Source organism: Pseudophryne corroboree, chromosome 3, assembly GCF_028390025.1.
Source record: "Pseudophryne corroboree isolate aPseCor3 chromosome 3, aPseCor3.hap2, whole genome shotgun sequence".
Lineage (NCBI taxonomy): Eukaryota > Metazoa > Chordata > Amphibia > Anura > Myobatrachidae > Pseudophryne > Pseudophryne corroboree.
In genome coordinates, this window is record NC_086446.1 from 394297019 (window position 1) to 394309918 (window position 12900).

Genomic DNA, 12900 nt, shown 5'->3' on the forward strand with positions numbered 1-12900 from the left:
ATACACAGGTACAAGGACAGTGATATTGCAGTAATTTATGAATACATGCTCAGCTTTTTGACCTTTTAAAAAGAAAAAAAAAATGAGATTTGCTCAGGTGTTGGTGAAGTTTCCCATATTGAAGCGCTTTTCCCTAGCATTTTACCATGTGCAGCACTATGTACACGTTTCTATTACATGGTTGTCAGACCAGGGTTGGCGAAATCGGCTTGATGTAATGCTGAGATCCTTACCGGTTGCCCAGCTGGCTATCTCTGTACATTATAGTACTTTATGGAAAATCATGAATTATTCATAGGTACACTCAGGTGTGAGCCAGTGGTTATCTTCCCTCCCAGCACTCTCCAGTGATATATTGGTTCATGTAAAGTACTAACTTCTGCGCATTATCAAGAGATGCTTTTTAATTATTTTTCTCTAACGTCCTAAGTGGATGCTGGGGACTCCGTAAGGACCATGGGGATTAGCGGCTCCGCAGGAGACTGGGCACAACTAAAGAAAGCTTTAGGACTACCTGGTGTGCACTGGCTCCTCCCACTAAGACCCTCCTCCAGACCTCAGTTAGATTCTTGTGCCCGGCCGAGCTGGATGCACACTAGGGGCTCTCCTGAGCACCTAGAAAGAAAGTATATTTAGGTTTTTTATTTTCAGTGAGATCTGCTGGCAACAGACTCACTGCAGCGAGGGACTAAGGGGAGAAGAAGCGAACCTACCTAACATGTGGTAGTTTGGGCTTCTTAGGCTACTGGACACCATTAGCTCCAGAGGGATCGACCGCAGGACCCGACCTTGGTGTTCGTTCCCGGAGCCGCGCCGCCGTCCCCCTTACAGAGCCAGAAGCACGAAGAAGGTCCGGAAAATCGGCGGCAGAAGACTTCGGTCTTCACCAAGGTAGCGCACAGCACTGCAGCTGTGCGCCATTGCTCCTCATGTACACCTCACACTTCGGTCACTGATGGGTGCAGGGCGCTGGGGGGGGCGCCCTGAGGGCAATAAATAACACCTTGGCTGGCAAAATATACATCATATATAGTCCCAGAGGCTATATAGATGTAAAATTACCCCTGCCAGTATCACAGAAAAAGCAGGAGAAAGTCCGCCGAAAAGGGGGCGGGGCTTCTCCCTCAGCACACTGGCGCCATTTTCTCTTCACAGTGCAGCTGGAAGACAGCTCCCCAGACTCTCCCCTGTAGTTTTCAGGCTCAAAGGGTTAAAAAGAGAGGGGGGGCACTAAATTTAGGCGCAATATATGTATACAAGCAGCTATTTGGGGAAAAATCACTCGGTTATAGTGTTAATCCCTGCATTATATAGCGCTCTGGTGTGTGCTGGCATACTCTCTCTCGGTCTCCCCAAAGGACTTTGTGGGGTCCTGTCCTCAGTCAGAGCATTCCCTGTGTGTGTGCGGTGTGTCGGTACGGCTGTGTCGACATGTTGGATGAGGAAGGTTACGTGGAGGCGGAGCAGAGGCCGATAAATGGGATGTCACCCCCTGTGGGGCCGACACCAGAGTGGATGGATAGGTGGAAGGTATTAACCGACAGTGTTAACTCCTTACATAAAAGGCTGGATGACGTAACAGCTGTGGGACAGCCGGCTTCTCAGCCCGCGTCTGCCCAGGAGTCTCAAAGGCCATCAGGGGCTCAAACAACGCCCGTTACCTCAGATGGCAGACACAGATGTCGACACGGAGTCTGACTCCAGTGTCGACGAGGTTGAGACATATACACAATCCACTAGGAACATCCGTTACATGATCTCGGCAATGAAAAAATGTGTTACGCATTTTATGACATGAACCCAAGTACCACATAAAAGGGGTTTTATTTTTGGGGAGAAAAAACAGCCAGTGTTTTGTTCCCCCATCAGATGAATGAATGAAGTGTGTAAAGAAGCGTGGTTTCCCCCGATAAGAAACTGGTAATTTCTAAAAAGTTACTGATGGCGTACCCTTTCCCGCCAGAGGATAGGTCACGTTGGGAGATATCCCTTAGGGTGGATAAGGCGCTCACTCGTTTGTCAAAAGGTGGCACTGCCGTCTTAGGATACGGCCACCTTGAAGGAACCTGCTGATAAAAAGCAGGAGGCGATCCTGAAGTCTGTATTTACACACTCAGGTTATATAATGAAACCTGCAATTGCCTCAGCATAAATAGTGCTGCTGCAGCGTGGTCTGACACCCTGTCAGATAATATTAATACGCTAAGACAGGGATAATATTTTGCTAACATTGAGCATATTTAAGACGTTGTCTTATATATAAAGGATGCACAGAGGGATATTTGCCGGCTGGCATCCAGAATTAATGCAATGTCCATTCTGCCAGGAGGGTAGTAGAAACCCGGCAGTGGACAGGTGATACTGCATTTAAAAAGCACATGGAGATTCTGCCTTATAAGGGTGAGGAATTGTTTGGGGATGGTCTCTGGACCTCGTATCCACAGCAACAGCTGGGAAGAAATTTTTTTTACCTCAGGTTTCCTCACAAAAGCCTAAAGAAAGCACCGTATTTTCAGGTACAGTCCTTTCGGCTTCAGAAAAGCAAGCGGGTCAAAGGCGCTTTCTTTCTGCACAGAGACAAGGGAAGAAGGAAATGCTGCACCAGTCAGCCAGTTCCAGGATCAAATATCTTCCCTCGCTTCCTCTGAGTCCACCGCATGATGCTGGGGCTCCACAGGTGGAGACAGGTGCGGTGGGGGCGCGTCTCGGGAACTGCAGGGATCAGTGGGCTTGCCCACAGGTGGATCCCTAGGTTCTGCAAGTAGTATCACAGGGATACAGGCTGGAGTTCGAGACGACTCCCCCTCGCCGTTGCCTCACATCAGCCTTGCCTGCTGCCCTCGGAGAAAGGTAGTACTGGCGGCAATTCACAAGCTGGACTTCCAGCAGGTGAAATCAAGGTACCCCTCCTTCAACAAGGCCGGGGTTACTATTCCAAAATGTTGTGGTACCGAAACCAGACGGTTCGGTGAGACCCATTCTAAAATTGAAATCCTTGAACACTTATATACGAAGGTTCAAGTTCAAAATGGAATCGCTCAGGGCGATTATTGCAAGCCTGGAAAATTTCAGGGTATCACTGGACATCAAGGATACTTACCTGCATGTCCCTATTTACCCTCGTCACCAGGTGTACCTCAAAATTGTGGTACAGGATTGTCATTACCAATTCCAGACGTTGCCGTGGGTCTGTCCCCGGCACCGAGGGTATTTACCAAGGTAATGGCCGAAGTACTTATCCCGTACTTGGACGATCTCCTTATAAAGGCGAGGTCCAGGGAGCAGTTGTTCGTCGGAGTAGCACTATCTCGAGAAGTGCTACAACAGCACGGCTGGATTCTGAATATTCTAAAGTCGCAGCTGGTTCCTACGACGCGTCTACTGTTCCTGGGTATGGTTCTGGACACAGAACGGGATAAAAAGGGTTTCTCCCGGAGGAGAAGTCCAAGGAGTTGGCGTCTCTAGACGGAGACCTCCTAATACAAATACAGGTATCGGTGCATCTATGCACGCGAGCCTTGGGAAAGATGGTAGCTTCTTACGAAGAATTTCCATTCGCCAAGTCCCATGCAAGGATCTTCCAGTGGGATCTGTTGGACAAGTGGTCCGGGTCGCATCCTCAGATGCATCGGCGGATAACCCTATCTCCAAGGGCCAGGGTGTCGCTGTGGTGGTGACTGCAGAGTGCTCATCTTCTAGGGGGCCGCAGATTCGGCATACAGGACTGGGTCCTGGTGACCACGGATGCCAGCCTTCAAGGCTGGGGGGCAGTCACACAGGGAAGAAACTTCCAAGGCCTATGGAAAAGTCAGGAGACTTGCCTACACATAAATGTTCTGGAACTATGGGCCATTTACAATGCCCTAAGTCAGGCTAGACCCTGCTTCAACACCGGCCGGTGCTGATCCAGTCAGACAACATCACGGCGGTCGCTCGTGTAAACCGACAGGGCGGCACAAGAAGCAGGATGGTGATGGCAGAAGCCACAAGGATTCTCCGATGGGCGGAAAATCATGTGTTAGCACTGTCAGCAGTGTTCATTCCCGGAGTGGACAACTGAGAAGCAGACTTTCTCAGCAGACACGACCTCCACCCGAGAGAGTGGGGACTTCATCCAGAAGTCTTCCAAATGATTGTGCACCGTGGGGAAAGGCCACAGGTGGACAGGATGGCGTCCCGCCTCAACAAAAAGCTACAAAGATATTGCGCCAGGTCAAGGGACCCTCAGGCGATAGCTGTGGACGCTCTGGTAACACCGTGGGTGTACCAGTCGGTGTATGTGTTCCCTTCTCTGCCTCTCATACCCAGGGTAATGAGAATAATAAGAAGGAGAGGAGTAAGAAGTTCCGGGTGGCCAAGAAGAGCTTGGTACCCAGAACTCCAAGAAATGATCTCAGAGGACCCATGGCCTCTGCCGCTCAGACAGGACCTGCTGCAGCAGGGGGCCTGTCTGTTCCAAGACGTACCGCGGCTGCGTTTGACGGCATGGCGGTTGAACTCCGGATCCTGAAGGAATAGGGCATTCCGGAGGAAGTTATCCCTACGCTATTTATAGCTAGGAAAGAAGTGAGCGCAAACCATTATCACCGCATATGGCGGAAATAGGTTGCGTGCTGTGAGGCCAGTAAGGCCCCAAAGGAGGAATTTCAGCTAGGTCGCTTTCTGTACTTCCTACAAGTCAGAGGTGACTATGGGCCTAAAATTGGGTTCCATTAAGGCCCAGATTTCGGCTCTATCGATTTTCTTCCAAAATAGAACTGGCTTCACTGCCTGAAGTTCAGACTTTTGTTAAGGGAGTTCTGCATAGTCAGCCCCCGTTTGTGCCTCCAGTGGCACCGTGGGATCTCAACGTAGTGTTGGATTTCCTGAAGTCGCATTGAGTTGAGCCACTTAAATCCGTGGAGCTACAATACCTCACGTGGAAAGTGGTCATGCTGTGGGCCTTGGCGTCGGCCAGGCGTGTATCAGAATTGGCTGCTTTGTCAAAAGCCCTTATCTGTATTTTATATGGATAAGGCGGAATTGAGGACTCGTTCCCAATTCCTTCCTAAGGTGGTAGCAGTTTTTCATGTGAACCAACCTATTGTGGTGCCTGCGGCTACTTGGGACTTGGAGGATTCCAAGTTTCTGGACGTAGTCAGGGCCCTGAAAAGTATATGTTTTTCAGGACGGCTGGAGTCAGGAAAACTGACTCGCTATTTATCCTGTATGCACCCAACAAGCTGGGTGCTCCTGCTTCTAAGCAGACTATGGCTCGCTGGATCTGTAGCACGATTCACCTTGCACATTCTAGGCTGGACTGCCGCACCCTAAATCTGTGAAAGCCCATTCCACGAGGAAAGTGGGCTCTTCTTGGGCGGCTGCCCGAGGGGTCTCGGCTTTACAAATTTGCCGAGCTGTTACTTGGTCGGGTTAAAACACTCTTGCAAGAGTCTACAAGTTTGATACCCTGGCTGAGAAGGACCTTGAGTTTGCTCATTTGGTGCTGCAGAGTCACCCGCACTCTCCCGCCCGTTTGGGAGCTTTGGTATAATCCCCATGGTCCTTACAGAGTCCCCAGCATCCACTTAGGACGTTAGAGAAAATAAGATTTTACTCACCGGTAAATCTATTTCTCGTAGTCCGTAGTGGATGCTGGGCGCCCATCCCAAGTGCGGATTGTCTGCAATACTTGTATATAGTTATTGCCTAACTGAAGGGTTGTTGTTGAGCCATCTGTTGAGAGGCTCAGTTGTTATCATACTGTTAACTGGGTATAGTATCACGAGTTATACGGTGTGATTGGTGTGGCTGGTATGAGTCTTACCCGGGATTCAAAATCCTTCCTTATTGTGTCAGCTCTTCCGGGCACAGTATCCTAACTGAGGTCTGGAGGAGGGTCTTAGTGGGAGGAGCCAGTGCACACCAGGTAGTCCTAAAGCTTTCTTTAGTTGTGCCCAGTCTCCTGCGGAGCCGCTAATCCCCATGGTCCTTACGGAGTCCCCAGCATCCACTACGGACTACGAGAAATAGATTTACCGGTGAGTAAAATCTTATTTTCATAGAGCCTATTATTCTCCATTCTGTCAATTTTCAGCAGGAATGTTTGCGTCACATGAAAGTCTGTCATTCCGCCACAAGCAGAATTGATGCACTGTTCTTGGGCCTGCCAACTCCTGTGGCAATTCTGGCTAGGGAAAGACTATTTTCCCTGGATTATTTAGTCAATCCGTTGCCCTGGGCAGCACCGTTTTCGGGACCCCCGCCGGCATTTTAGTGAGTTTGAATTTGGCGGGCTGAAGCGCGCCGGGAGGGGGTGGAGCTTAGCCGCGCGGCTCACAGGCGCCATTTTCTCCTCGTGTGCAGACATGAGACGCTGGTCCGGGACCTCCACGAGCTCCATCAAAGTATCGGGGAGCTTATCGGGGGAGGGGGGGGGAGGGGGGGGGAGGGGGGGGGGGGACAGTAGCTGGTGCATATTTGGTATATTGGACTGCGCTGGTACAAATAATTTCCTTAGTGGGATATATGGGCGCTGGGGTGTGAGCTGGCATACTCCCACTGTGTTTCTCTGTCCGGGCTTCCTTGTGGGCCTGTCCCCTAGCTGAGGCATTGTATGTGTGTGTCGGTGGGTCGATACTAGGTGTCGACTTGTCTGAGGCTGAATGTTATTCACCGGAGGAGGTTTTGGGGGAGGCAGATGCGGGTATGGAGTTGGCTCTGTCGACGCAGCCGACACCTGACTTACTTGCACTGTTGAATACAATTAATTCTAATGTAACTTCTTTATCGAAGAGATTAGATAAATCTGAATCACAGACACAGGTGTGGAAAAAATCCATGGAGGATGCTTTATCACAGGTACAGACCCCATCAGGGTCGATAAAGAGGCCGTTCACTCAAGTGGTAGATACGGATACCGACACGGATTCTGAATCCGATGTCGACTTCACTGAGGCTCCTTTACATCCTAGATTAGTTAAAAGTATTCAGTACATGATTGTGGCTATAAAAGATGTGTTACGCATTTCTGAAGAACCTGCCGTACAGGAAACAAGGATTTGCTTGTTTAAGGAGAAAAAACCTGAGGTGCAGTTTCCCCCCCTCTCAAGAGATGAATGCTCTTTGTGAAAAGGCTTGGGAGTCGCCAGACAAGAGGTGACAGATTCCCAAGAGGATTTTCATGGCGTATCCTTTTCCATCAGTTGATAGGGGAAAATGGGAGGCGTCTCCTAATGTTGATAAAGCTTTATCTCGTTTGTCTAAGAAGGTGGCGCTTCCGTCTCCTGACACGGCAGCTCTCAAGGATCCGGCGGATCGCAAGCTGGGGACGTCTCTAAAGTCCATTTTCGCTAATACGGGTGTATTGCTCAGACCTGCTGTGGCGTCGGTATGGGTGATTAGTGCTATTGCTAAATGGGCTGAGAAATTAGCTTCTGATATGGATACCCTCGATAAAGATACTGTTCTTTTAACTCTTGGTTATATCAAGGACGCTGCAGATTACCTGAAGGATGCGGCGAGGGATGTTGGTCTCTTGGGGTCAAGAGCCAATGAAATGTCGATTTCGGCCAGAAGGGCGCTGTGGATACATCAATGGAATGCTGACGCGGATTCCAAGAGAGCTATGGAAGCGTTACCCTTCAAAGGTAATGTCCTGTTTGGGGAAGGCTTGGCGGACCTGGTGTCTACCGCGACGACGGGTAAGTCCTCGTTTCTTCCCTATGTTCCCACACAACACAAAAAACCACAACATCAGCAGATGCAGTCTTTTCGTCCAAATAAATACAGGCGAGGAAAGGGTTCGTCCTTTCTCGCTTCAAAAGGTAGAGGAAGGGGAAAGAAGTCGCCTGCAGTGTCAGGCGCACAGGACCAGAAGTCCACCCCTGCCGCTACCAAGTCCACCGCATGACGCTGGGGCTTCCCTGGGGGAGTCCGTCCCGGTGGGGGGGCGTCTGCAGTTCTTCAGTCGGGTCTGGGTCCAATCGGACTTGGATCCTTGGGTTCTAGAGATTATATCTCAGGGCTACAGGCTGGAGTTTCAGGAGACGCCCCCTCACCGGTTTTTGATGTCGACCCTGCCAGTGTCTCTTCCGGACAGGGAGGTCGTGCTGGCAGCAATACAAAAGTTGTGTCTCCAGAGGGTCATTGTTCCCGTTCCCCCGTCTCAACGCGGGGAGGGGTTCTACTCGAGCCTCTTTGTGGTGCCGAAACCGGACGGTTCGGTCAGACCGATTCTGAACCTAAAATCCCTCAATCCATACTTGAAAGTTTTCAAGTTCAAGATGGAATCTCTTCGAGCGGTGATTGCCAGCCTAGAAGGGGGGGATTTTATTGCGTCAGTGGACATAAAGGATGCCTACTTACACGTCCCAATTTATCCTCCGCATCAGGCTTTCCTAAGGTTTGCGATACAGGATTCTCATTACCAATTTCAGACGTTGCCGTTTGGGCTTTCCACGGCCCAGAGGATTTTCACCAAGGACATGGCGGAGATGATGGTTCTCCTTCGCAGGCAAGGGGTTACCATTATCTCGTACTTGGACGATCTCCTGATAAAAGCGAGGTCCAAGGAACGTTTGCTGAGGAGTGTGAGTTTGGTACTGTTGGTGCTCCGGCAGCACGGTTGGGTGCTAAATTTGCCGAAATCTCAGTTGATTCCGGCCACTCGACTGTCGTTTCTGGGCATGATTCTGGACATGGAGTTACAAAGATTATTTCTTCCAGAAGAAAAAGCTCTAGAACTGCAGTCAATGGTCAGGGAACTTCTGCGGCCGAAGACTGTGTCCATCCATCAATGTACTCGGGTTCTGGGGAAAATGGTTGCGGCGTACGAAGCCATTCCGTTTGGCAGGTTTCATGCCCGGGTGTTTCAGTGGGATTTGCTGAGCAAATGGTCCGGGTCTCACCTGCACATGCACCGGAAGATAAGTCTATCTCCCAGAGCCAGAATTTCTCTCCTGTGGTGGATGCAAAGTTCTCACCTCCTGGAAGGTCGCCGGTTCGGTATCCTGGACTGGGTGCTTCTGACAACAGATGCAAGTCTCCGGGGCTGGGGCGCAGTCACCCAAGGAAGAAACTTCCAGGGGAAATGGTCGCTCCAGGAAGCTTGTCTCCACATAAATGTTCTCGAGTTAAGAGCCATTTACAACGGTCTGCAAGAAGCCTTCTTCAGGGTCGACCTGTCCTGGTACAGTCAGACAACATCACAGCGGTGGCACATATAAACAGTCAAGGCGGAACAAGGAGCAGAGCGGCAATGGCGGAGGCCACAAGAATCCTTCGCTGGGCGGAACAACACGTGAGCGCTCTGTCAGCAGTCTTCCTACCGGGAGTGGACAACTGGGAAGTAGAATTCCTCAGCAGACACGATCTCCATCCGGGAGAGTGGGCTCTTCACCAAGAGGTATTTGCAGAGGTGACAAAGCGTTGGGGAATTCCGTTAATCGACATGATGGTGTCTCGTCTCAACAAGAAGCTTCCGAGGTATTGTTCCAGGTCCAGAGACCCCCAAGCAAGTGCAGTGGACGCCCTGGTGTCTCCGTGGGTGTTCAGGTCGGTGTATGTGTTCCCTCCACTTCCTCTCATTCCAAAGGTACTGGGGATCATTCGACGAGCAAGGGTTCAGGCGATTCTCGTCGTTCCAGATTGGCCAAGAAGGGCCTGGTACCCGGATCTTCAGGAGTTACTGGTGGAAGATCCTTGGCCGCTTCCTCTAAGAGAGGACCTGTTGTTGCAGGGTCCATGCGTGTTTCCAGACTTACCGCGGCTGCGTTTGACGGCATGGAAGTTGAGCGCCAGATCTTAGCTCGTAAGGGTATTCCCGGGGAGGTCATTCCCACTCTCATTAAGGCTAGGAAGGAGGTTACGGCGAAACATTATCACCGTATTTGGAGAAAGTATGTTTCCTGGTGTGAGACCAAAATGGCTCCTGCGGAAGAGTTTCACTTGGGTCGTTTTCTCCATTTTTTGCAGGCAGGTGTAGATGCGGGCCTAAAATTAGGCTCCATCAAGGTGCAGATCTCAGCTTTGTCTATTTTCTTTCAAAGGGAATTAGCTGTCCTCCCAGAGGTTCAGACTTTTGTGAAAGGAGTAATGCATATCAATCCTCCGTTTGTGCGTCCTGTGGCTCTATGGGATCTTGACGTGGTCTTACAGTTTCTCATGTCTTCCTGGTTTGAGCCTTTGCGTAAGGTTGAGTTGAAGTTTCTCACTTGGAAGGTAGTCATGCTGTTGGCGCTGGCATCTGCCAGGCGGGTGTCAGAGTTGGCCGCTTTATCTCATAAGAGCCCGTATTTGATTTTTCATTCTGATAGTGCAGAATTGCGGACTCGTCAACAAATTTTGACGAAGGTGGTGTCTTCGTTTCACATTAACCAACCTATTGTGGTGCCGGTGGCTACGGATGCTGGGGCGGTTCCAAAAGTCTCTGGATGTGGTGAGAGCTTTGAAGATCTACGTCGCCAGAACGGCTGTTGCCAGGAAAACTGAGGCGCTGTTTGTCCTGTATGCTTCTAACAAGATTGGTCATCCTGCTTCAAAACAGACTATTGCACACTGGATTTGTAGTACGATCCAGCAGGCTCATTCTTCGGCCGGGTTACCCGTGCCGAAGTCAGTAAAAGCCCATTCTACCAGAAAAGTGGGCTCGTCTTGGGTGGCTGCCCGAGGCGTATCGGCTTTACAGCTTTGCCGTGCAGCCACCTGGTCAGGGGCAAACACTTTTGCCAAGTTCTATAAGTTTGATACCCTGGCTGATGAGGACCTTACGTTTGCTCAGTCGGTGCTGCAGAGTCGTCCGCACTCTCCCGCCCGGTCTGGAGCTTTGGTATAGACCCCATGGTCCTTTTGGAGTCCCCAGCATCCTCTAGGACATAAGAGAAAATAGGATTTTGGTACTTACCGATAAATCCTTTTCTCCTAGTCCGTAGAGGATGCTGGGCGCCCATCCCAGTGCGGACTGTTACTGGCAATGTTTTCGTGTTGGTTAACTTGGTTTATACACGGGTAGTGTATTTCTGGTTTTCAGCTTGTTGCTGTTGTTATTTCATACGGTTATCTGGTTTACTATTACTCCGGTGATACGGTATGTTTGTGGTGTGGGCTGGTATGTTTGTAGCCCTTAGTTTACACAAAAATCCTTTCCTCGAAATGTCCGTCTCTCCTGGGCACAGTTCCTATAACTGAGGTCTGGAGGAGGGGCATAGAGGGAGGAGCCAGTTCACACCCAGTTTAAGTCTTTTCAGTGTGCCCAAGCTCCTGTGGATCCCGTCTATACCCCATGGTCCTTTTGGAGTCCCAAGCATCCTCTACGGACTAGGAGAAAAGGATTTATCGGTAAGTACCAAAATCCTATTTTTTATATCCTATAGCAGGCATAGGTAGTCTTGGCAGTAGTGTCGCATGAGGGCACTCGAAGATGTCTGGAGTAGCACTTGTGAGGTCCATCCCTCTGTTAATATGGCGCACGGTGCTACTGCTCCCCTCATGCTCTACTTCCTTTATGTAGCGTAATAAACAGACCCCTAAAAACAGAGTTATGGTGCATACACACGGAGCGATTTTGACTGAGCGATTTACCTTGAACTAGCAGTAGGCAATTTTGATTATCTGTACCAGCGATTTTGTGCAAGCTATTTTGGCTATGGGTGATTGTCACTATCTCATACTTTTCCAGCGACATAGTGAAAATTAACTTGCCTGCACAGTCTATTTTTCCCAGCGATAGCGTCCTGGCGGGGACGTGCATTGCTATCGCTCGCTGTGTACTCACGGAGCGATATGCACTAACTTTCTTAGTGTGTAGACACCTTAAGTCCTGCTTGCAGTTGAATAACAATACACAATGTCTTCATCTCCAGAATACAAATGATATATCTAACCGGAGCAAACAAACAAGAAAGGAAGCGCAGTGAGGCCATTGTTTGTATATGTTGCAGTGGTGGTGGCACTCGGGGAATTTTTTTTGCTTGAAATGTTGAACTTCTAGACTCAAAGAGAAAACTGTTTCCTACCCCAGTTTTATAGTTTCTGCATTTTGAACAGGCCAACACCTTATCACAGCCATCGCAGATTCTTTGTATGGGTTCAAGACATCGTCTTGGTAAGTCAGCAAAAATATCCTCTTGTACTGCATTAATTCAGTCTAGTCTCATGGTTTTGATGTCATTACACACTACACTCGTACAAATGTATGGGAAGATGAGGAGTATGTAAATGTTTCTTGCTTATTGGACCTGAAATACAATAAATATTGTACCAGAAGGAGTGTAAAGTACTATAATTTAACATGTTCCTTCCTTGTTTGGTATGAGTATTGTCCAGTACAGAAGTGCATGGTGTGATCATATAAATGTCAGGCTTCCTGTGTAGCAGAGTCCCAGCAATCTGCTAGTTGTGGATAAGGGAAGTGTTGATTGCTAATTTATTTGTGGCTGGTGTTCTCTGGATTATTGCACTGCTGTTACATGAAATGGTAATTTATTGTAATTTATTCATTAATATTACTTGTCTATTTGGCACAGGAATGATAACAGCTCACTGTTGTATTTAATCTCATTGTATTTTATTGGCAGGGAGCTGGGACGCCAGCGTAGTTTCATAGAATTGGACACACCAACAATGACAAGCGAACAGGTCGAAGCTATAGAACAGCTTGTGAATAAGAAGATCCGCCAACGTGTGCCCGTTACTGTGAGAGTGATTACTGCCTATGATTCTGAGTTTGACCATGTAAGTCTGGTGGTGCGCTCAGACAGTGGTACAAGGGTCCAAATAACCAGTCTTTGTAAAATACAATTATATTAACTATATGAAAATGTTTGTGTGAATTTTGGTATTATAAAAATAATAATATACCCAGTTTACCATATTGCTCTAGCTAGAACCAGCAAGAGTGTAAAGTACCCCAGTTTTATAGTT

General features: G+C 49.0%; 1 protein-coding gene across 1 annotated transcript in view; it reads left to right on the forward strand.

The window, feature by feature from the left end:
- AARSD1 (alanyl-tRNA synthetase domain containing 1) overlaps window positions 1–12900 on the forward strand; it is a 166175-nt gene that overhangs the window by 66039 nt on the left and 87236 nt on the right. The window contains exons 10-11 of the mRNA XM_063963181.1: window positions 12025–12082; window positions 12555–12711. Of these exons, the coding sequence (XP_063819251.1) occupies window positions 12025–12082; window positions 12555–12711 (215 nt within the window). The remainder of the gene's footprint in view (window positions 1–12024; window positions 12083–12554; window positions 12712–12900) is intronic.